Source organism: Lepisosteus platostomus, chromosome 10, assembly GCF_059453375.1.
Source record: "Lepisosteus platostomus isolate fLepPlt1 chromosome 10, fLepPlt1.hap1, whole genome shotgun sequence".
Lineage (NCBI taxonomy): Eukaryota > Metazoa > Chordata > Actinopteri > Semionotiformes > Lepisosteidae > Lepisosteus > Lepisosteus platostomus.
The window spans coordinates 21,219,060-21,244,977 of NC_142620.1; the positions used below are offsets into that span (position 1 = coordinate 21,219,060).

The following is a 25,918-nucleotide window of genomic DNA, read 5'->3' on the forward strand; positions in this document are numbered from 1 at the left end:
AAGTGTATACAATACAGACTTATATAGAAACAGCAGTAAGCCACTTAACAAGAGCCTAACAAACAGTGGTTAACACTGATATAGCCGTTAATAAAGAAGTTGTGACAAATATGTTACTTCAGTTTAAAAAACATACATTATCCCATTACTGGGGGTCACTTACTACCAGGTTACTGACAAGTGTTTCAGTGTACTTTTATTACAGGGTCTGGACATGCATCTGCAATCCTTATAGTGAAGTGTTCCTGCCTTTACTGTGGGATGTGTGCAAGTTCTGAATTGGAAATAGCATGACTGGAAAATAGTGCTGTAATTTTTATATTGAGCAGCCCGGTAGCACCGTGACTACCATTGCTGTCTCACAGGGGGCCCTGGGTTCGATTCCTGGGGTGCTAACTATGTGGTACTGTAGGTTACTTGGTTTTTTGGGAAAGGTAGCTGTGTTGTAAGTGTGTTCATGTTTGTGTCCGTGTGTGCCCATTTCTTGCCGGGACAGGCTCTGCCTCTCCTGCGATTCTGAACTGGATAAAGGAGTTAGAAAATGGATGGACGAGCGGGTAATTATTGATTGAGATTATTTTATGTGTTATGACAGTTGTGCCCTAAGCCCCAGGGACAGAGGGATCTAGAGGAGCACCAAGGGAGTGATGGTTTTGTCAGACCCCCTGTGAGTCAGGGGTTCACTTTTTTGAAGAAATCTCAGTTTGTTGTAAACCATGCTGCTAGTGTTTATAAAATAGTTAAGTAATGTCAGACTGACTCTGGTATTGAGTGTTTGGATGGATCTGAGAAACAGGTCCGATTTTACCCCCCCGGCCGAAAGAACTCCAGCCTAGCCAGGAGGAAAGAGCAGTTGGAAGCAAGTTGCTGATGCTGGTGTGTTGATGGGGAGACAGTGTGTGAAACATGTGTTTTACGACTTTTTTTCTACTGAACAGGCCTACTGAGGGCATTGCAACAGCAGATCCACTTTAGATTTACTGTAAAAGGTCATAAACCCACCATAAGAGTGATGCTTCTACGCTTGAAGTGAGAGGCTTCCCCATTATTATATTGATGTGTGCAGGCAGTTTTTTGTTTTAAATATCACAACTTTGCACTATATTTTTCCTGGTATCTTAATCAGTTCCAGTTCATCTAAGCAACCAGCAGCGTTTAGAGCCATTCTCAAATACCAGCATAAAGACAACTGTTGAACTCTGCTTTCAAAAGCTACCCTAAAGGAATGCGCACTCCATCTTCTCGTTCTTTAAACACATAATGGGTCTATTTGTAACAGAAATATGATACTGTGCCTTTAAATAGTGTCAGTCAAGCCATTCCAGGTCTTCCAGGAGGCATTCATGCCTCAGCTACAGGCATCACGGAACATTGAAAGGAAATGAATTGTTTTACTCAAAAGTCATGTGGATGGGAATGGCAGAGATTAAGTAATCCAACTCTGCGTTTAGTGTCTTCCAACGAACTGAAGAAAACCTGATGAGCAACACTGTCAGTCTTGCTAGAATACTTAACGAATACGTAATGTTTCGAGGTAAATATGGCTAGTGTAATTAGGATTTGGTACAGGAAAATGAGACAGTGTTTCAGTGTTTCCACTGTTTGCTTTTCTGCTAAAGCTTCACTGGGAGTAGATTGAAGCCTGAAGCAAAAAAAAAAAACTCTGTTATGAGGCAGTAGAGGGCAAAGGAAACATTTTCAGCCATGGCTGTGACACACCTGCTTCTACTTTATAAAATATTTTTGTCAAATATCTGGATTTCAGAGGAAAAATGAAAAAATGTGTGTTTCTTTGAGCAGTTTTTGTGATACTTCTCAAATACGTTTGTCTGCAATCATACTGTGTTTGCAGTATATGTTTGATATTTTTCATTGGATTGCTGCAGGTCCTTTGCTGGTACTTGCAGTCTGAAGGGAGGAATTCTGTTGACTCTTTGCTTTAGAGCTTTAGGCTTTGTTAATCGTGATGGGATCAATAAATATGTCGATAGTTGTCCCTTTCCCAAAGGACTTTCCAAATGTCTGTTATCTTTGTGATATTTCACTGGCCACTGATCTTTATGAAAAGTATAGTTTTTCCAGACCAAATCAAATCAATTTTGATTACTGTTAATTTGTTTACCTGTAGTTATATCTGAAAAATCCATCCAGCCGTTTTCTTGCTTCTTCCAAATCAGGGTTGCGGGGATGCTGAAGCCTTTTCTGGCAAGCACTGGGCACAAGGTAGGGTACATCCTGGACCGGATGCCAGTCACTTGCAGACACACAGTCACAAACACAGACATGCACATACTCACACCTAGGACCAGTTTTCCCAGAAGCCTATTAATCTACCCCTGTTTTTGGACTGTAGGAAGAAACCAGAGCACATAGATGAAACTTGCTCAAACACCCCTGGTCTCGAACCCAGGGCCTCAGTGCTGCAAGGCAGAAAAGCTAACCACTGCACCACCATGCCACCTCATTTCTGAAAAATTGGCGCCATTAATGAAACATTAAATTTTTCTTGTTGTTTTCTGGAGAAACTTACATTTGTGTCCTTTTCATACAAATAGATATTTTACTGAAGCAGTCTGAGTGAAGCAGTTTGGAGGACATAGCCTTAACTACTACAACCAAATAACAAATGAAGAACTACTCCTGCCCATTCATTTATAATGAGTGGAATTAAAGGACAAGAGGCTCTGCAGGAACTGTGGATGTGTGAAAGTATTTTAAGTACCCTTTTTGTTCCATTAAAGCCACTTTAGTGATGGAATACATCTACAGTACTAGTGTAAAAGTCCATTAGCACTCTGGTACAAGTATGTTATCTTAGCTTTAGAATATGTATGGTGCGCAGTTTCTCAGTGCAGTAAATTGTTAAATCTGAGAGGATGCCTTGATGGTCTGATGTGCCTCTAGAAGAGCTTACATTCCCAAACCTTTTCCTGATTAGGAGATTTGGCGTTTTTTACTTCAAAATACCAAAGTAAAAATGGAGTGAAACAGTGGAGCTTGGATCCTGTCTTTCAACAAACGTTTTGAAGAGATGTTTTTAATGTTTTGTTTTTAAGAACATAGAGTGTAAGAAAACTGTCACAATAAGACAGCAACCCCACCCATAGCCTTGAGCAAACTTGATTATATTACTCTTTAACAAATCCAGGTGTTAACCCCTCTGAAACGAAATACGAAATTTGACATACGTTTAGCTTCATGTAAAATGTGTTATTCATATACTATATAGTGCATATATTTGTGTGTTAACATTCTAGTCTTGGATCCTTGGAAATATAGGTTAAATATTCAAATATGTTTTAATTATATTTCAGACGTATATGGTATACATGCATGTATAACCTAATGTGAGATACCAATAAGATTGTATATTTAAGAAGGTGAAAGTAAATTATATGTAACATTCTCAATTTTTGAAGTCATTAGGTTTTTATTGGAGTAACACTCCTGTGTTAAGCCGGCTGCACCTTTTAGTAGTGCTTAGCACTATGTACCCTAGACTAGAGGATGGTGGGTTTAAGTCCTGGGTAGTAATTATCTAGGTACTTTTCTCAGATTGCTCCAGCAGATAAGCTCTTGTAAATCGGTTTTCAAACTATCGTAATAAATATGAATTTGTTCTCAATTGCCTTGCCTGTTAAAAAAAAGGAATTAAAAATACACTCTAATATTCAAGATGAAATGCCTGAACATGTATTACAATAGTTTAAAATAGGAATGACAAAGAAACCCCTGAATCTAGATTTCTTGCTGCTCTTTCATCCCAGCTATGATGTGTAGAGAATCTACAGAATATTTCCCCACATTCTTAGGACATCTTGTCTCACTGATCCACTGTGTAATTGTGTACATAGTGTAATAAGTTTGACGAAACCCTGCGTTGTGCCCTGTTACTCCTTCAAGATAAGCTTTAATTTGGTTCTTCATTATATTGGTATTCCGGTGTTACCAGGATGTGGAGAATAAGAATAATCAAAAACATTTTTTTCTTATTTTATTTTAATAAATAGGGCATCCACCTTAACAACACATGGCATTGGAGGAGTGCAACACTAACAATATTTTTTAAAACACATTGGATCACCTGTTATTTTCTATTACATACCTATTCAATTCAGAATCGCTTGTTCTTTTAAGGCTCTTCAGTAATAACCCATGTGTCCGCTTGGGAGAGAACAAGATACGCCAGTGTTCTCCTCTCACACACCTACCCACAGAGACGTTTGTCTTTTGAAAAAGCTCCACAGCTCCTCCACAGGCTGGGATGCATGACAAGTTTCTCATAGAAGGCTGTGTCAGGATGAGAGAATAAAACCTGGAGTGAAGTATAATGCTTTTCTGACCCTTTCTTGTCATCTAGCATTCGCTCACTCATCTCCAAAACACAGCGATGCGTGACGGGTGAGCTGAATGAGTCAGGCTGCATCAATCAATTATTGAGATTGGATTTTCACTGCGGGGGTGTGGATCAATTGCTTGATCGATTAGCTTGAGCTCCAAGCAGAAAGAGTGGGGAGGTCACCCTAAAGTGTTTTCTCTATTTTTGCTCTGCCATATTCTTTGGCGGGGCGGCACAGTGGTTAACAGTGCTTCCTTGCTGCGCTGGGTTCAGTTCTGCTCCTGGGATGCTATCTGTGTGGAATTTGCATGTTCTCCCTCTGTTAGTGTGTGTGTCCTCTGGGTGCTCTGGTTTCCTCGCACAATCCAAAGACATGCTGGCAGGTTAACTGGTGTGAGTGTGTGCATGTCTGTGTGTTCCCTGTAATGGACTGGTATCCGTGTCCAGGGTGTATCCTGCTTTGCTCCTGATGCTTGCTGGGGTAGGCTCCAGTCCAGCCAAAACCCTGAATTGGATAAAGAGATTAGAAAATGGATGGATGGATTTTTTCTGTCCTGGTTACTGATTTTATGCAGATGTAGGTTCTCAACTGTGTAAGTGGGATTATTGGAAGCAGCACTCCTGTCAAATTCTGCTCCTTTTATAGTTGAGGTGTAGTTAATTCTTGACATAGACTGAACAATCTGAAATTGTATCCTGTTTGAAAGTGTCAGGTGACCCAAAATGCCCAGCAGAAAGAACTGTTTCGCAGCATGGCAATGACGATAACTCTCCAGTGTTCTTTATTACCATACTGCAACAGAAACTACGAAGATGCCTGCATCCGAGTGAAAAACAGCCTAGATCTTTTTGATTTTCCTGCAGCGTGTTGCTGCCTCTAACTCTGGATGGAGCATTTCCATTGTGTATTTTGCATAACAGTAGCAAAGTTTCACGGTGAGTTGATCCTGTTTTGCATTCATGTGTAATTCATCCTTTCCAGAAACACCTGGTGTTATCTGACAGAGATAACAAACACCTGAGTCTGCCTCAGGACAGAGACCTATTGCTGTCTCGAAAGTGGTTACAAAGTGCAGCGATTGAAATTTGGGCATGGATGGAACACCGATGTCCACAGTCAATCAGAGCACCCATCTCAAGGGGAGCCCTTTTCTAAATACAGTATGTGCAGTTTATCAAATTGCAAAGCAGTGGGTATTTTGCTTACACTAACCCAGAAGTGGAAAATAGGGACTTGTATCTTACCCAGGTGCAAAAGTTGCTAATGTGTACTTTTAAAAAGTAACTCTTCAGAAATATTTTTTTCCCACATCTCAATATTGTGCCATGAATGCAGCTTCTTTGTGAAACAAATGAGCAGTTAAGGCAGACTGATTACAGTATGTTACATTTAACAGCCAATAGAAACAGGGTCGACTTGTTCTACAGCTTTTTTTAGAATTCAATTATAATATGGTAATAAAGCATTTAAGCGGAATGATGTAATTTAACTTCATTCGAAAGTACTGACGTTAATGGTACAGTAGGTGGTTTGCATGTGTTGTGCTTGACTTGCTCAAAAGTGTGAGATGCAGTATGGTTTCATTTAATATTGGTGGTTAATGTAATAAGGTTTCCACCATCCATTTTTAAGATAGGAACTTCTGTCCTTTACCTGGCTTAGTTATAACTGATAACATAGATCTGTGTCATTTTTTTATCCTGTTCATACTGAAGACATCCTGAAGCAGGCCAAAGAGCTTCAGAGCTGTGAGCACTTACCCCTCCTATAATACTAATACTAATGCTAATAGATAAGATAAGATCAATTTATTGGCCATATACAATTTCTTGTATTAGGAATTTGTCTTTTCACATACCCCAACTTGCTCTTCATGAGACACACAGACAGGGAGAGAAGCTTGGGGTCAGAGTGCAGGGTCAGCCATTTATATGGCGCCCCTGGAGCAGTTGGGGTTAAGGGCCTTGCTCAGGGGCCCAATGGAGTAGGATTCCTCTGCCGGCCATGGGATACAAACCGACAACGTTCCAGCCACAGGCGCAGATCCTTAGCTACAGAGGCACCGCCCTGCCCCCTAATACTAATAATAATGCTGGTAGGAGGGTTCCTCTGAGTGCTCCAGTTTCGTCTCACAGTCCCACAGTCCCACAGTTCAAAGACACACAGGTATATTAAATGGCTTTTGGGAAAATTGGCCCTGGTGTGAGTATGTGTGTGTCTGAGAATGGCATCCCATCCAGGATATATCCTGCCGTTTGCCGGTTGATTGCTGGGACAGGCCTGGCTCCTCTGTGATCCTGAATTGCATTAAGGGTTAGAAAAAGATGGATAGATAAACTCATTTTACCCCTGCAGAGAAGGGCTCCTATCCACTAACAGAAAAAGGAATAGATTTCTACCGAGAGATAGCTTAAATACCAAATACCCGTTTATTTGTTTTTGCTTGAATGTGTTCTACACAATATCTAAGCTAATCAAATATAATAATGGGTTTTGACATTTGACAGCTACTGTATTCCTGATATCATTGAATTTTTTAATGGGAGGAAAAAAAACAGACTTTGATTACTGTGTGGCAATTGTTGTGCTAAGTCCTTAGGCATTTCAGATATTTGTAACTTTGTTACAAAAGTTTCTCTGCTTTATATGAGATGTTTTGTGAAGTTTCCTGTAAGCACTGGTGCCGAAATGCAGACTTTGCTCGTTACCTTTGTGAGACTTAATAAGACATACGTTATTTAAAACCTGGAAAACAAGCACATGCCTGTTTTACAAAGTGAAACAAAATGAAAAAATGTTTTCTGTTTCACTGGTCAGTTGGCTCTTTTTGGTGTGAACATAGTAAATATTTTTGTATTTCCTCTACATTTTGATACGGGCGATTTGTGTTAAAAACAAACGCCTTCTGAGTGAGCTGTCTGCTGAATAATGACCACAATAAGATGCCTATTTTCTTTTCCTCTGTATAGAATGCTCCCAAATTCCAAAGAATAATACAATTTTAAGTGCAGTGTTGCTTAAGTGACAGTTATACACTGCATGTATGTATTCATGGGCAAAGCTACTGTACGTCTGATTATCTCATTCTGTATCTCTAATGGAGTTCTGGCAGTGCTGCACTTTGGTTGCTTTTTGCCATTCATCTACCATGTGAAGCTGTTCAAAGGCTGATTCTCTTTCACTCTGAACCAACCCTCATCCATCTTTGGAAGGGGATGAAGTGTTAGATGGATTAGGACCTTTCTAAATTCTCACCCTAACTCTAACTATAAATCTGCTTATGCTGGTCCGAGCTGGTCTGATCCTGCCTGGAGCCAACCTAGAAACAGGCTGTGTGCTTGTAACATGCGCAAATGACATGGGGTCACAGGGTTATTATCCTCAAGTCTGTACCAGCTCCTGGGACACATCAATCGAATGCTCAGTAAACGCATGCCATTTTACAGTGGCTCGGTAAAATTAATGAGGCCTTATAGCTTCATTTTATTGTGTTTGTACTTCAGAAATAAGCAATGTGAAGCACTTTTAGTTAAATTTTTTCCCGTTTTATTTCTTTGATGAATTGTCAGTTATTGAAAGAGATACCAACGGAATGCCACAGTGCACATTTTGTGAGCATGTTCCAGTTGTGATTAAAACAGTGACACAACATTTATATGCCTTTCTTTCAAATCAATGTGCCACATCTGTAGGGAATTGGGGGCATATTGAAATGCAGCAATGACTGATTAGCACTGCTTCCATTAGTGCTGCTTGCCATAGTGCTCTTTGTCCTGGCCTTTGTTTTAATTACTCCAGATACACCTTTATAAAGCAGAATGCCCGTCTGGCCCTGATGTACACACATGCCAGGTGGCGGCACCCAGAGCAAACTCAGTGCAGGCTGTAGATTTGCATCCTACTACTGTTTGTTCTAAAGACAATAAGAAATGAAAAACTGTGTGTGAGCTCTCTACCAATGAGAGAGTAATGCACTGCGTATGTTTACTGTAAGGGCAGCGCCATGTAGAATCGCTCTTCAGAAAGAAGTCTCAAGCCCCCCAGGATGAGCCACAGCCGGGCCCCTCCTGGCCAATCAGTCTCTCACTGCTGCCAAGCTGGAGGAGTGAAGGCAGGTGGTTAATCCACACAACCCCCACTGAATGTACTGGAGCCAACTATTATGTATTTCTTCTGTAACTATAATTTTAAATTAAACTCCTTTCTGTAGGTTTAATTGTGCTCTGTTGTGAAAATATTAGTTTTGCCATTACTAATACCTCAATAAAGCCCCCATTCGTCAATCCTATGTAGGAAATAGTACTCCTGGGAGTGCATCCCTATTAAACCCAGGATATCAGGATATGCTAACTGCCTCTGTTAGCACTCCTTTGTCCAGAACGCATCCTCAGTGCCAAGCAAGGAACGCGTGTGTGGTGATTGCTTTCACCAGCATTTCCACCTTTATGGAGAATTAGCAGAAAAATGCAGCAGGAAGTGGGCAGTGCCTTCTGTGGCAAATGCCAAACAAACTCTCAGCCCGTGGGTGAAGGTAAGTCGGCGTGTTGTGGCAGAGCGCCCAAGAAAATATGAGAGTCTCTAACTCAGCGTCTTTCGAAAATGATACAAGGTAAAAGCAAGACTGATGTGAAACCAAGGGGCTTGTTGGTGAAGAGGGGAACTTAGGGGAAACCCAAGCACAGGAGAGACTGGAACTTTAGAGGGGAGGAGTGAAACTCTCTGCCTCTCTCCAATCCCTGGCCCCAGTCTTTTGGCTGAGCCAGAGCATGAAACAGGTTTAGAATTACATCTTGTCACCATGCTATTGTCAGGACCGAGCCAGAACAAACAGGAGCAGTGCATTTTGACAGGTGACAAGAGAGCTGTAGAGTGAAGAGGAATGTGCGAACTCTTAGGGAGGCGAAGGGTGGGATCACCGTTAAGGTCTTTCAGAGAGGCAGTGTGAGTAACTAAAAATAAAATAAGTATCATGCAGTATCTTAAAGACTGTTTTTGTCACCCTTTTTACTAAAGTAAAAGCCTTTGTCTGCTTTAGTATTAGTCTTCGGAAAGTTCTGAGATTAAAATTGAAACATGAAGTGCCATAATAATGAAATAATGCTGAGTGTCTGAGAAACTCCATTAGATATGACAGCCTCCTTTTTGTTAACTTATTCAGTCTGATTGGCCCCTGCACTGATGTGAAAAAAACCGGAGAGGTGATGGTTTCAATGGGAGACAGCGTACAGCTGATGACCAGACACCCCCTGTGTGACTTGTGTTTGAGTTGTTAGTTTTGATTCTAGCTCCCATTTTCATAAATAATGAACCCACATACAGTATGAGGGTTCCTAAAAATGGATATCATTCCTCTGGAAAATGTTTTACGTGGCCATTGTGTCATCATGTCTTGCATGTCTGACTCTAAAAGGGAACACCAAGTCTGTTAGGCTTCATGGCAGTGATTCCTGAACAGAATATCCTCAGACACCTTCACCTACCTTCCCTGTGACATTTTGCTTTGGTGCCTCTATAGGCACATCCTGGCCAGATCTGCCATCTGTCGCTGCTTGGATTTCATTGCTCAATATACAGTACTGTATGTTGGCGGGTAAAACTATTGACCACCTAATTACATTGTAAGGTCTCGGAATACAACTGTCCCCAAGGAATAGGACTCGTGTTTTTTTAAGATTTTTGTGACCCTTTCAACAACAAAACTAAAGACCTCAGCCCAGATTGATTCATTTCCTGTAAAAGCATTGACAAAGTAAACCCTGTATACGTCTTCATAACCCAGTTATGCTGTTGAAGCTGATACTCTAGTTTGTTTAGTGGTGGGATTAAGTAGTTACTACTGTATCTATCAAACAGGCTTGATGGGTCAAGTGGCCTCGTCTCCTTTTTAACTGCTTTTATGTTCTTTGTGTTTCCACCACAATATCTCAGGATGTTGGTTATGTAATGGTTTTCCAATTAACACCTTAGTCCTGCTTTGATTCTGCCTTGAACTGCCTTTCGCATCGGTGTCTGGCGATATGTCGGCCTGCTTTGCCACAGGAATTCTCCAGCCGGCGTGGGGAGGAGCCAGTAATATCTGAGCTCCAGGCCTCGCCCTGTGCTGTGAGCAGAAGCCTCTGCTTGTTGAGTCACATGGGAGCCTGTTTTAGTCTTTTATAAAATCATGAGACTACAGTGAGAATGTCCTGGAGTGAGGCTGTGGCATTTCTAGATATTTTGCTGTTACAGTATATGGTAATTTTTGGTGAGAAAAAATTTGTGCTGTACAGTATTTGGCAGTCGTCCTAAATAAATCAATCATTCTAACAGAAACAAAGCTGACATTAAAATGACATATTTCATTCTAAGTAGGATTATGTCATGGGTGTTCTACCATTGTGATACATTTTGGCGGCTGGGTTTAATTCCACAAAAAGAGAGAAGGAAGCAAATAAAGATAAGGGCTAAAAGCCAGGGACAGCATGCAGAAACATGTTCGTTTTCCTCGAAAGGTCAAATGAACTTGTTTTGGGGGTTTTCCTGACAGCACTGGTTGTCCTACTTTTTAATCTGCCTAAAGTAAGTGATAATTAACTATCTTGTGGTCGGACATACAGGTCCATGAAAGGAATAACATTAGACACTTTTGAGGACTGAAAGATAGCATAACATTGTGCTAACACCATCTGTATTGATTAAAATTTGTACTACAGGTAGTCTGTGTTGTAAATTTGTCTGCAGTCACTGGTTTATAGAGTGACAGTACACAATCATTCTAACAGAATTCTAACACAGTCACTCTCTGCTTATTAAGCTTTGTACTTACTGCTATATTGTTTTTGTAGCGTTTACAGTAGCTGTTGCAGACCTCCTTCCAAATATGCTTTTCAGCTTCTCGTTTTAGTGAAAGTTATTCATAGAGGAATGGAGGCAAATGTGTGTGTTTTTGTTTGGGTGTAGGGGGAAGGGGGATAAAAGTTTGGAATTTGAGTAAGGACAAATCTTTGGCACTGCATCCCCATGTTGAGAGTCCTGTCAGTGTGGAAACGACAACCCAGCGAGAGGTGGGGGAGGGGGATATTATTCTAATGACATCATTAGTTGTAGCTCTTCCACAGGTTGGCTTGGAAACGAGGATGAGAGCTGTGGTGCGCCGGCTTCAAATGCGCTGGTTGTTCTTTTAGTTTTTTTTAAATCCACAGCTAGATAATTTGTTCAAGACAGCCTGAAGGGAAACATTACAGTTATTGTACCACACCATAAAACCAGCTGCACAATCTGTTGAAATGGAAAAAAAAGATAGCTTTTCTAAATTCTGATTTTTAGGAGTAAAATTAGAGCTTTTCCCTCATGGTTATTGTACATTTAGACACCTTTCTGAACTCTTACTTCATATGTGTGCAAGAAGTGCAAGTAACTAAACTCATCCCATCTTTGATAGCCAGTAGTAGGCCCAGTCAGAGCTATTAATAACACAGTATGTCTAATAAGCAACAGACAATGGCTTTACTGATGATATTTGTCCTCATGTCTCACATAAATGAACAGATGCAAACCACCAACATCAACAAATCAGAAATAAAAGTTATGCATATTAATGAAAGCATATACTGCGTGAGCCCATCACACTTGATGGAGAATAGCTAAAGGAAGTGGAAGCCTTCACTAATTCACTAATGTGGTGCTCCAAACAGATATCTGCAAAGACCAAAATATGAATAAATATAAATATTTAACTCCCATGTCAAGTCAATTTTACTAGAAGGTGCAGAAAATCGCACTTTTTAATGTAGGCCATTATTTCTTCCAGGCTTCCAGTGGAAAACTGCTTTTCCTTTTTCAGGGGGGAATTTTCAGCCTGCTCTTTTTGATGTCCGTCAATTGAATCAGGCCTTTCTCCCATGTGCCATTTCTGTTCTTGAAAGTAGTCTAATCCGACCGAAAAGAGAATAGGTTTCAGATTTGAACATAGGTTTGCATGCCAAAAAAGTACCTCTTAAACAGGTCCTGGTCTTTAAATTCCAGCCACAACGGATTGTGTAAATTAGTCTAATTGTGCTTGGCATTTGGAATAACTGAAGTTATTAAAATTAATGGTTTCTATCTCCTGTGAGTTTCCATTGCGCCTCTGGGTTGCAACTGTTGGAAGGCGCGGCTGTTTCCTGATGTGTTCCTGACTGCCTGCATTATCCCTGGCATTCTGGGAAGACCCTCTGAAGTTTGTGACCTTCTCCCGCTATTGATCAGTGCTGAAAAAGAAAGCCTGCCCTGCTCGCTGCCCTGTGGGGTGGTAGTGCCAAGAACCTGTCGGCACCTAGGCCATCATCAGGACCATCATTAAAGGAGTCTGCCGGACTTGGAAAGAAATAAATAAGACCTTGCATTGAAGTGGTTGTTTTTCAAATTCACAAATTCTGAAGTCATTTCCAATCTGAATGAAGGAGAAACCAGCGTTGTATGGCAATGCTGTTTCGTAAGTCGTGGTAGATTTGCGTAATTGGAATTTTGGCCTGACTGTTTTTAGATCTTTCTGAAAAGCGGTTAAATCTGTAAAAAGCGCTCATTTGAACTTTTCAGTTTATTGCTGGCAGAATTGCGAGCAATTTCATGCCAGTTCCAAGATTTTTTTTTAACTGGGAAAGAAGTAGGTTCATATAATTTTCCATTGGGCCTTCAGCGATTCAGCTGAAAATAGAAACTTTAAATAATGATTGCAGTATGTGCATTATAAATATGAAATGTTTCTTCAGCTCTTTCTGTGATGTTGTGGGCTGTATTGTTCAGTGTGTTACACTAGACATGTTCTGCTGGCTCCACAAATTGCACAAAATAATATTGACACCCTGAAAAGCAGTGCATCTCAGGACGATGGTTTACATTGATGAACTATATGACTTCCTTTGCATCTAAGGGTAATGTGAGAGAGCTATTTGCTAGTGCATTTAAAAACAGAGGGTTATATTTAATAGTAATTAAATGATTCCATGGTAGTGACCCTTTTGAGTAAAAAAGCAGTGAAATCAAGTGATGTTGTTATATTATTTCAGAATAATTTATCATAGGTACAAATATATCCAGGTACCTTTAGTGAATCAAGTTACAATCATGTTACATGTTAGAAGTGCAGTATTTGAGATATTTCCAGGAACTTTGGCATTTCCAACTAAGTTGTGTGCTTTAAGATGGTAATGCTAAACAGATGCATCCTCTCTGGTCAGAAAAAGAGGTCTTTCTAGCAGTGACGATTAGACGTCCAGTAGGTGCAGATCAAGAATGCGATAGAGCTGATGGAGTTGCCCAACAGTGAGAGAAGATCTGGAGCAGTGCTGTGGAGGGCCAGTGGTTTAGAGAAACAGTCGCTGAATGTAAGCTGAATTGTACATCCGTTGGAGTATTTGAGTAATGGTGTACATCCATAGTAGAGGAGCCAAGCATGGAGAATAATCTTTATGGTTAGAATCTGAGGACCAGTTTTCACAAATCCCTTCTACGTGGCAGTGTACTTAAGCGAGTTTATTCACTATTAAGAAAATTAAAGGAGAGAAGAGAACATAAGCCTTCTTCGACTCATTTGAAAAACTCAGATTTTTACCAAAAACAGGTCTTGGAAATAGTGATTTGAGAAAAGAGCAAAAAGAAGCTGGCTGTGATATTTTGGATGCTAGCAAGGCCTTTGGGAAAGTGGGCTTTGGTTGCTGCTCTTGCTTGATGTTGCCCATGAGAGCCAAAATGAAGAGAGATTTTTATTTAAATACAGTATGGAAGGATACTAGGGCCCATTGCATTTCAGCAATTGGAGCCAAAGGACTGGGCTAAAAAAAACTTAGGATACAGTATGCCAGCTGAGTTACAATAAGCCACTGCAGCCTTGAACTGCCATTTCCACCACCAGCCCTCTGCTCGGGAACTTGAAACCAGATCCTTCACTTTAAGTCCCCGAAAGCTTCGGAACAACTGTTTCCACATGTTATGCTTAACTTGTGTGTGTGTGTTTTTTAAAATAAAGGAGCGAGATGGAAAAACAGCAGAAGGTTGGTTTGAAGCTGGCAGGGTGAAGACCGAAACAACAGAACCAAAATGACCGGGAGCTGCTCCTCGGCATGCCAGCCGCGTCGCGGGGGAAATCGAGGAAGAGGCCTCAGCAGCTGGGCGGTCATAGGGGGGCACCTGCTCGCCGCGCTGCTCGGTTCCTGGCACCTCCTGCGCCGCTGGGCGGCCGGTCGGTGTTTGGGAAAGGAAATCATTACCTGCAGCCGGCAGTGGGGTGGCTGTGAGGAAGGGTGTTGTTGGGGTGGGGGGTGTTGCCAGAGAGGAAGAAGGTGGGGAGGCACAGGCAGTGAACTGAGTGCATTCTGTTCAGCTTCCAAGTCAGGCTCGGGGGGCCTGTGTGCTTGGGGAATGGTGCTGTTTATTCAGCTGCGTAATTTTAGGAGCTGGCGGGTGTGGCGGGGGGGGTGGGGGTTTGGGCAGTTGGGTCTAACGAGCTGCGGCCGGTCCACTGTAATAGATCCCTCCCGTAGCGCTTATGGAGGGGACCCCCAGTCTGAACAGTCGTGTGCTAAGGGAACCCCAGGGCAGGTCAGATACAAGGCTCATTAGGTAAGAACCAGGGTTGTGCACGTGTGAGAGTAACTATGCAGAGGTACTGAAACATGCGGATGTGCATCCACTCAGGGTTCAGTCCCTGTTCTATCCCCGTGAAACAGTTGTAGGACTTGAGCACTGAAGCATTTGGCAGAATCTCCCCCCCTGTGGCTGTGAAAACATCTTGGAGACTCCTGTGCTCAAGTGTGCGCACTCACATCAAAAAGTCAAGATGTGCATATGCGATTTTCTCCTGGTGCTACACAAACCAGAGAAGCAGACTTCACGTACTGTAGCACTTTTAAAAACTTTAAAGGTACATTCATTAATTACTTTTTGTTTTATGTGTTGCTTAAAGGAAAGATATTAATACACTGCTCTTGTTCTGAGTCAGAAAGTAAACTGGTGTGGAAAAGGGGGTATGTGTCTCTGTGGATTAGGGCAAAGGGGTATTTTAAGAATTTAGGTAGCTGAAGGACCTGCTAACGTGTGAAATATTGCAGTAAGTGGCGGAACATTTTTGTGTGTGATGGGATATATTATGGCTTGAGACTGGTAATAAGGCTGTAGGTCCCTGTAGTATCTTGATTTTTTGTTTTAATGGCCTCATAAACTGCCTTCGCAATCGTAATGTCACGATAGTAAAATACTGTAGATACTGTGTAAAGCCATTATGCCTGATAGTCCTTAAGATCTAAGATAATCTGGTTCTGAATTTTTTGTAAAAGAACTAAAAGAAGCTTGGGAATTGGTAAAGAAATAAAGCCTTAACTCATTTAACTTGAACTTGAACTTTATTGCCATATGTAACTGGTAAATGTACTGGTACAATGGAACTCTTACTTACAGAAAGTCTCTCGATTGTTAAAAAAAGTATAAAACAGTATATCTTGTGCAGACAGTGCATCAAGACAATATACAAAAAAAAACAGTAGACAATGTACAAGTAAACAAGTAAAAAGTTTGAATGTAAACAATGCAGGCATGTAAGCAGTGACTGCAGATGTGCAATAAATAAAATTACAGTGAGGTAGATGGTGTAGGTGTGGTCCGAGGGGCATGGCCAAATGTGTTCGCCAGTCGCACTGTTTGTGTGTAGAAGCTATTGAAGAATCTGGTGGTAAGTGTCCATATGCTCTTGTATCTCTTGCCTGAGGGCAGTGGGGTGAAGAGCTCATGCCTGGGGTGGTGACTGTCCTCTGTGCTGGCCAGAATTCTGCCACGGCAGCGGTCCTCATAGAGCTGTTTAATCTCTGTGAGATCACGGCCAATGATCTTCTGGGCCACCTCCACCGTTCTCTGCAGTGCCTTTCTCTCTCAAGAACAGGTGTTGCTGTACCCCACAGTGACCCCATTGGTGAGGACGCTCTTGATGATGCAGCGGTAGAAGTTCACCAACACAGGTACTAGTATCCCCCATCACTTGAGGCACCTCGGGAAATAGAGGCGCTGCTGAGTCTTCAAGATAAAGCCTGTGTTTACAGTACCGGTTAGGTCATTAGAAATGTGAATTCCCAAAAACCTAAAGCTGGTGACTGTTTCTACTTCCATTCTATCAATACTTAGTGGGCTCTGAGTGTGCGGCCTGTGTCTCTGAAAGTCCACTATTGGTTCTTTTGTTTTACTCACGTTCAAGTCCAGGTTATTGCTATGACACCACCTAAGCGGCTGTATGACTTCATCCCTGTAAGTGGATTGTCATCATCACTGATCAGGCCTATTATAGCGGTGTCATCCGCAAATGTAATTATGCGGTTGTTGCTGTGTCTTGCTGTGCAGTCGTGAGTGAATAGGGAGTACAACCTTGGACTCAGACAGCAGCCTTGTGGGCTGCCAGTGCTCAGGGTGAGTGAGTGGTGTTGATGTTTTATTACCTATCCGCCCCACCTGTGGTCTCTCAATATGGAAGTCCAGCAGTCAGTTGCAGACAGAGTTTGTCACCAGTTGGCTGGGCATGATTGAATTGAATGCTGAACTGTAGTCCACAAACTGCATTCTCACATATGAGTTTTTAGTGTTCAGGTGTTCCATGGCTGTATGCAGAGCTAGGGAGACAGAATGATCTGGTAGGCAAACTGCAAGGGATCCAGGGACTCTGTGATGGAGAAGTTGATGTGTGAAAACACCAGCTTCTCCAGGCATTTCATCACCACAGATGTTAATGCTACTGGGCAGTAATCTTTCAGGCACGTTACTTTTGCCTTTTTGCGGAGTGGAATAATGGTGTTTTTTTTTAAGCAGGTGAGGAAATTGATTGTGACAGGGAGGAGTTAAAGATTGCTTAATGTTTTGACAAAAGGAAAGCCACGTGAAAAGATCCACAAAACTCTTAGGGTTCAGTGGAGTTTTACCAGCTTCAGAAAATGTAGTTAGTCTTTTGTGATGCTATTTTCCCCATGGAAACTGCAACCGGGACTCTATGATAAATTCCCTGTCAGTTTGGCAAACTCAGCATCTGTTAGTGTCATTTTCCTTTGGGGTTGAATAGGGCTCATACCACAGGCAGAGCAAACCTGCTCTTGTTTGTATTATCAGTTTTGTTAAGGTAAATATACATTTTTATTAAAATTTGAACATTATCCCCAGTTGACTACCCTGTATCAGTTTTACAGTATTTGATTGCATAGTCAGTTTACAATACTTCAGTACACTTGTAAGCACTAACAAAATTACATTTAGTTTATGTGATACAGGGAAATAAACAGCAATTCACATGCAAGGGGGCATTTGGGCTTATTCTTTCTTCAAAGACTTTTGGTCAGTTCTGTCAAATATGGTATATTATAGCCCATGGGTCTGCAGTAAAAGAGGTTGTTATAGTTGAAGAGTGTGAAACGCTGATGGATTTTTCTGACATCTTGTAACCATCCCCTGCTGTTATCCAGTCTGCTTTGCGTTTCTGACTCATGCCCCTGGACCTAGGAGTCAAAATGTTTTACATTATTGCTTCAACACTTCCTTCAGCATTGGAATTTCCCATTATGAAATTCCTACATAATACCCATGCTGGTGTTGAGTTAAGAGCTTGACACATCCTGGAAGCAATTGAAGCTTTTCTTGAAAATACTTCATTAGTGCTGCTGTCCTGAAATCAAGGAAGAATGTTCCAACGCTTCACTGCTGAAAAAGAACTTGGCTTTTCCAAATGGAAAAGAGTCAAAGCTCTGAGCCAAATACTGTCTGCTATCAAAACTAAAGTACTTTACAGAGTTACTGTGATTCTGAGTCCAGGGAGCTGCGAAATGTAGGCATCTTATTTTTTAGTTATACTTTTAAAACTTAGAATTAAAACTTTGAATTGCCATTTTTGTCCTATACTCTGCCTCTCTAATTTGGAATGTTTATGGCGGTTAGGGCGGTGACCTCTGAAAACACACAGAAGGGGGAATTAGAAAGACTAGGCTCTCTTCACCTTGGGAACACTCGTCAAGGCAACCCTGCGAAGAAGGTTCTGCAGCTGTTTTGAGCTGCAGGGGGTGCTGTATTGTCAGGAGGAGATAGAGCCCTGGTCAGCTACTCCCAGCCCTACCCTTGACAGCGCTCAGCTAATCATGCACTGCTGCTTAGAAAATCCTGGTCACAGTCAGCTAGCAACGTGACCTAGACGTGAACCTGTGATCACAAAGCTCTGTCTCTGTACTGTACTTGTCACAGTTCTCATACCATATGAAATGAGACTAATGCATTGAAGTCAACTCTCGGGCCTCTGAAAGACGGAGAAGTTCACTGCACTGAGTGGGTTGCTATGTGGCTTAGCGGACCCCTCTTCCCATGTGCTGCTCAGGGCTGAGAAAACCTTGAAAGACTGAGATCGACTCCAATCTGGGGGCCGAGTTGCTGGCACCTCCTTTAATGAAGGACAAATTTAGAACATAATCTTGCTGGCGACAGAACCATTATCTTGGTGCGAACGCAGATGTCTGCCAAGTGTTCCTCAACTTCTGGTTTCTGTTCCACCTGGGGTTTTGCTTAGTTTAGTTCTTCTTACCGGTCCAAATCAGGGTGTGATTAAAATAAAACTGTAAATCCCATCAGATGGTAACTCTTGAGGATCCGCATTCAGAAACACTGCTATTGCATCATGCATGTGTCTTATCGAGCGATCAGAACTGATGTTGCTCAGCTGCCCTTTAGCAGTGTGTAGCAGGTTAATAGTTCATAGATTCTGAGATCAACCATGTTAATCTTCATTTAACTAGAAATAATAAAAAAAGGTTCCATTCCTTTCCTGCCTTTACAAGAGCGGAAGTCTAACTGATGAAATCCACAATCATGATAAATGACAATACATTTTGTTTTTGTAACGATAAAGCATCTCGTATGTGTTTTAACTGGATGAATGCTGATATATTTATTGTTGTTTTTTTTCCTCTCTGATAAAGGGGATGAAAGTTCCCCTATGCCCTATGTGGAGATGTTTGATTTAAATGTTGCAAACGTACGATTTCCACTTATCTTTGACTTTAACTCCATATAGTACATATTCTATTCTGAAAAAGTGTCATTTTATTCTTTCACCAAAATGCTTTGAATGAGGGCTGCTGACCTCTAAACTAGCATTATCGTTTTATTGGTGATCCTGGCTATCAGGACAGTTGCATGGGTATTTCAGCTTAAGAACAAGGGATGTTTTATTTGGAAAATCTGTCAGGCAATTTAGTGTGTCTGAAATGTAATACAGGAGTTCATAAATGATATCGATGTGATTATTTGTGTTGTGAGTACTTAAGATGAAAGTTTCGCTTGAGGCTTTCCTTAATTATAAAAGCACACTGAGAAAAAAACTCAGATGTTCTTGTGCCTTTATGACGCTCATGTGGTTGGATCCTTAATTGCTTTAAAAAAATGGGATATTGCAAGCTTTTTATATTTCCCGTAAAACTGTTGACTGCTGTTATGGAAAGGTCAGACAAATCATGGTGTTGAACTTGAAGGGTTTGCTATCTCTACATCTTCAATGTAGGAGTTTTCTTGCACCAATTTAAATGTGAAAACAAATCCCAATGTATTTTTTCTAAAAGCACTGCGAGGGAACAAATCTGAATTCATAAGATAAGATAAGATCACTTTATTGGTAATATACAATTTCTTGTATTAAGAATTTGTCTTTTCTCAGAAATTCATGTGGTTAATGTGCTTCTGAGAAATTGATGTGGTTAATGTGCATTATACCTGTTATGTTCTCGTAAAAACTAATTAAATTAAGCAAAGAACTTAGCAGTTTATTCCATGTGGTTTGTGGAATGAAAGTTTGTTTAGGTTTTCTGCTTGTTTTTGGAAAGATACAGAACTGAAAAATCAGTTGAAGTATTGTAAGTAGCAATAGCTTATTTCAGAATACTTTAATCAACTAAGAGAAAATAGTTTTTAAAAGACAACAAGCTCTATGTATCTATTATTTTAATTAATATAATTGTGTCATAAACTATTTTGCATATCCTGCTGTTTTGCTGCAGGATATGACATAGGACATTTTATTATGTAGGCCCTTCATACCTGTAACACATAGCGGTTGACAGAAGGGAGGTGTTTTTTCCTAAATAGAACTGTTGATTATTTGTAAGACTTGGCTCTTTGGAGAGAACGAGGCACGCAGACACACTCCTGCCACCTGCAGAGCTGTTCCTCATTTGACACTTTGCAAGCTCCACAGCACTTGGCAGGAGAGTTTGTGCCAACTGGGCGTTTCTCTAACTGATGTCACTGCCAGCTTGATCTAAGAGCGCTCTGGTCGACTAATCCTAACCCAACGCCCGTAGCACTCTGTCATTTTGGCGCTGCTACTTTAGGGAATTCTGGTCATTGTGAGTAATTGACTTGACCTAGGCTTGAACCGTGGCCCGAAATAAACAGCTTGTGCCTTTTCTAAGGCTCAGCTTTTCTATTTGGGCCACGCAAGCTGCTAAGCTGCTAAGTCAACCTGAGGTTTCATCCTCGCATCCTGGTATCCCTCACCTGTCTTCTCACTTTATTCTGGACTCACTCCTGGTTACTTCAGCTGACTGAGAAAACTGTCCAGCTCTTGACTTGAGGATGAATGAGGATAATAATCAGACACAATCATGTGTCAAGTACTGTCAGTTCCAGCAACCATGCTGATCTGAAAATTGGTTACACAGTACATTGTCATTCTTACTATTGTGTGAACATCATTCATTTTAAGACTTGAAAAAACTTGGAAATAAAGAGTCGGATCCAGTAAATGGTTAAAAAAAAAGGCTTCAATAAGCCTAAGACAGCACTCTGTTGTTGCCTCCTAGTTACTACTGTGTTTCAGTTTTCCTGTTAGACTTCCCTAGAAACCTGTATAGATCATTAACTCATTCCTAAGATTTTTCACTAATAACTTATTAATGATAAAAAAGAGCATTTTTCGACCTTTCCTTTTTTAAAATATCAGATAGAACTAAAACCTGTTTCACTTTTATCTTAGGCAATAATCTATAAGTAACAAAAAATTAAGTAATGATTATAGTTGTTGGGAGAGATTTGCAGTTCTTGTGGGATTAGTCCAAAGAGGGGTAGGTTATGACAAATAAGTATTTTCTTCCCTCATGAATAGAAAAAGAAAAATTCTAATTAGTAAACCCATGCTAAGTATTTGTCCAATCCATAATGACTGGCTGGCAGTATTCTGCCTGGTTCTGGCTCACTGTTGTATCTGCAGGTTTTCTAAGTCACTTTATAGCACCAGCGGCCAAAGAGCTAGTGTCTGTGTGTCTATGTCTCATGGAGAGCAAGCTGGGGTATGCGAAAAGATGAATTCCTAATGCAAGAAATTGTATAGGGCTAATAAAGCAACATTATTAACATTATTATTAAGTTAATTTGGTCCAATTAAGTCAATAATAAGATGACTCAGTTATTAAAACTGCAGAAAAACTGCCCTGCAGGACCAGCACTGAGGACCCTGCTATAAAACATTTGTAAATTTGCATTGTAAAACATGTGTAAAGCAAACATCCTTTGGGGAATTAAGTAAAAAGTAAATTGTTTTGAATATAGGGCCCTAAAACTTTACTGGGTATTTTTGTAAAACATAAACGTTTAGACTGTTTGCTTCAGCCAGAGCAGTCCAAAACATTAACTATGATGTGAAAAATCCTTATTTTGGAAAAGGCCACGCAACCTCATGTTTGTGTCATTTCCTTCCTGATGTATCCAGTGGTGAGGATTGATTAATCACACAATACCAACAGCCCTCAGAGAAAAAGGCAGGTGAATGGCAGGTCTGTCTCACACTGCTTTTACCTAAGAAGGGCAGAATATTATATGCTTTGCTTTCCTTCTTTTAAGAGGTAAAAAATATTACAAGGTAAATATCCTGACAGCTGTAAGGGTTGAAGGAAAAATCTGTACAGCCTGAACAAAGGAAGGCAGTGTCTTGCTGGTTTAGACCTATAAACTTTCATTTTTAATGGATGTTTCTGTTCATTTAGGGAAACATTACATGAAACTAGTAAAACTCTGGACTAAAACACTATGATTTAGGTCCAACAGCTGGCAGCCTTACTATAGGTTTGTCTTTTTTGTTATTATTAAAATGTTCTCATAATGGACATCATTCTGCATTTTGTTCTTGGAGATTGCAAGTGTGGAAAACATTTTGCGCTGTTGCAAACGGCTTTCATGGTTGACCCGTGTAAATCTGTTTAAATCTGTTCTCCAGCACCAAAAGGAACCTCCTGTCGAAATGGGATCTTTTTCCTTGTAGTTTCTGGTCTTTATCCAAGGTCTCCAGTAGCTTGTGTTAGACTGATGAAGAGCTGGAGAAAGAAAGTGCCTCTTCCCTGCTTGTTTGGGCACCTATGAAAAAACCCACTACTTTTGACCATTGATCTCCCAAGATGGCTAAATTTAGGAAGCTACAATGAGGAGGTCATTATTTTTTTGGAATCTTCCTTTCTATAGCCCTCACGTTTAACAGTACATTTATTTGACAACATTTCTTCTGTATTAAAACTATATATGTTTCAGATAATTTTTTTTCAGCTTTTTTATGAAAGCAGTCATTGGTGAGGCCTTAGTTTCAAAATGGATTCCATGGTAGAAGGTTATTATAAATGAGCTCTCCAGATTCTTACTCTATCTTAAAAAGTGTCTTCGTTATCACATGTGTCACCCAGGTGGCTACAAGCCTTTTCTAGTTACAGTATATTAAAATGACAAAGAATTAATTGTGGTTACAAACACATGGGTGGTACAACCCTATACTCACTTAATCTGCAGCTTTGCCAGTTGTTACAGGTGTGTAAAATCATAGGACAGCGTATGTGCCCTGCAGAGTGTTTCTGAAACACAGAATGTGAAATGATACATACTGCGTAGCTATGTTATGTACTATACGTCCATCCATCACTTCATCCAAGTCAGGGTTTTGGGGGAGCTGTGGTCTTGGCAAGCCAGAGTCGCAAGGCGGGATACATCAAGGATGGGACGCCAGTCCACCGCAGGGTAGACACAAACACAGACATGCTCATGCTTCCTCCTGTTGTCAGTTTTCCCAGAAGCAGTTTAAGCAACCAGAGATGGCACCCAAGATCTGGAATTGAACTTGGAGTTACAGCTCTGCAAGGCAGCAATGCAGACTACTGTATCACTGTGTCGCCTAATAATACTGTATATAGTAATGTGTATAATAATACGGTATATTCCCAATTTCATAGCCTAGTGTCTGCAAAGCACAGTAATCCTAACTGCCGTATCTCCTGATTCAAGACTGTGCTTTCTTCAGGGAGAAAGCAAGGCTGGTTGGTTCAAGGAAGCTTGTTGTCTGCTGTGCGAGACAAGGAGGGCCCGAAAGCATTTAGCGCATAGCTTCTTTGAACCTCTTCACTCTTCACCCTCCACGGCCTGTTTCCATGCTTGCACTGCATTCCCAGTATCTGCAGTGCCTCTCCCAGTGGCTGGCTCTGCTCCAGTGTGGTTGAGCCCACATAAGCCCAGCTCTACAATTAGAAGCCATCATATCTATTTCTAGTCTAGCACACCTGTGTTTTGAGCTAGTCTTCCCTGCCTGCGAAAACCGGTTGTATTGAGCATGAGCTCTGTATGAGATTGTTTTAATGGAGGTGGGAGGGGGGTGCAGACAGAAACAAAGAGGATGAAAGTGCTAGTAAGAGCCCTGAATGATATTTAGTTATGCGTATGGTATGCTTACATATTTATTCCAGACAAAAGTTCTTTGTTACAATTATTTTTTTTATGAAGTACCCTCCTTCTCATGTTTATACTGAATTGGTTGAATATGTATAATTTATGTAAAGCAGAAACTGCCACCTTCCATGGAAATTGTGCATTTCTGTATTCATACAGTAGCTCTTGAAGGGGTATTGAGGAAATTAACAGGTGTGCTCCATAAGCTGTGTGCTCCGGCTAAAAACTAGCTTATTTGGCTACCTGAAGTGTTTTCTAAGCTGACATTATTAATATACAGTTGCTAACACTCAAGATGCGTAAAACCTGCCAGAGAACCACTAGAGACAATGGTTTTCAGAAATGAGAATGTTTGAATCCTTTTTTCAAATTATTCAGTAGTGCATAGTCATGGATCTAGTTTCATTCTGATAAATTTGATAGATCTGAACTCTGTTTTTGACAAGGCACCTCTCAGTTATTTATTTTCCACATTTGCCACCACCTGCATACCTTCATGAACACCTGCATGCTTTATCTGGGGTTGTTCAGTCTATAATTGATAAGAACTGACAACTGCGTTTGAGCACATCCTGCACACGGTCAAAGTTCTTGCTAGAAAAGGTTAAATACTAAACTGTGAAATATTTTCTCTCTTTTCTCATCCTCACGTTCTGTTAGCTTTTGGGCAGAATTGCAGATTTTTAGCTGCACGTCTTTCATATTGAAATTCTAGCAGAGGAGTGCAGTTGCACTGTGCTTTGTTAGTCCTTGTAAAGGGAGACAGTTAGCCTTCGCAGCTGAGCCCTGGTTAGAGAAACTCTGCCAGCAGCCCAGTTTCCTATTGCAAGAGAGATTTCAGGAATGATAGAAATTCCCTCTCTGCTCTGCCAGCACGCTCCACATCTCAAGACATGCTGTTACCTATAGCCTCCTGTCTGATATCCACATTAGGTCAATAAAACTGAATTCCCCTGGCCATGTCTAGAGTTACCAGCAATCAGATCTGCTTGTCTCCTCCCACTTGCTGTTTTCCCCTAGATTTCCCCACTCATGGTAGTGTGCTGCACGGTACTTTCAATTTGATATGTCTCTTTCCTCCCCCGAATTCATTCCAGTTCACAAAAAGGTAAAAGAGCCCAGACATTTCTCTGAAGTAACTGTGCTGCAGGTACTGTGGGACCATATCTTCATGCCAAATGAGAACAAAAGTCTCTCAGCTGGTGTTGAATAATACAACACAGAAACATAAAAAGACATTTTTAGTGGAGAATGTTTAATTGTCATTGTTACAGCTCCTTCAGCACCAACTAATCCTTTTATTTAGTAAAAGGACCTGACAAAATAGGCTGTGATCACATAACTAATTTAAGATTGCTCTTGGCACAGAAGTACAGTAGTTAGCAATTGTGAATATTGTTGTTTTAGTTAACACGTCTTGCTATATGAAAGCAAGCACTCCTAAACATAGTAGTGTGTGCCCATGGTGTAAACTCTCAACATAAGCATCTGCATCAGACTGTGCTTGGCGCTCAGCTCCTTTTTGTTCCTGTATTTGTGTCATAAGCATTACCATTGTCGTAGCACTATGAATTTTAGTTTGGCATGGCTGTGTTTCCTGTTTTCCTGTCTAATTAAAAGATCTGTCCACTGTGAACAGCCACCCTGCAGTCCCAACAGAAATTCATTCTGTTTTTCTGCTAGTTGCATTAAATACACACCAGCCCGAGCCACAACATACTGTACTCCAGTGTTTGTGACTGCTCAGTTCTGTGCTTTGTGTTGTTTTTCTGCACACAGTTGTGTCCGGGCAACTCTCCTTATTGTAGCTGTTCTACCGTAAAAAAAAAGAATGCTTGTTTTCAGTTTACAGTAGGTGT

At 40.9% G+C, this 25,918-nt stretch overlaps 1 protein-coding gene across 8 annotated transcripts in view; it reads left to right on the forward strand.

Annotated features, from left to right (window-relative positions):
• The window catches only part of rad51b (RAD51 paralog B), a 182,967-nt gene that overhangs the window by 37,660 nt on the left and 119,389 nt on the right, over positions 1 to 25,918 (forward strand). For 2 of the 8 annotated variants that reach the window (XM_088648774.1, XM_088648772.1), the window contains exon 7: positions 2,178 to 2,223. The exons of the other annotated variants lie outside the window; for them this stretch is intronic. In XM_088648774.1, coding sequence (XP_088504900.1) covers positions 2,178 to 2,223 — 46 coding nt within the window. The remainder of the gene's footprint in view (positions 1 to 2,177; positions 2,224 to 25,918) is intronic. 8 annotated transcript variants of the gene reach the window in all.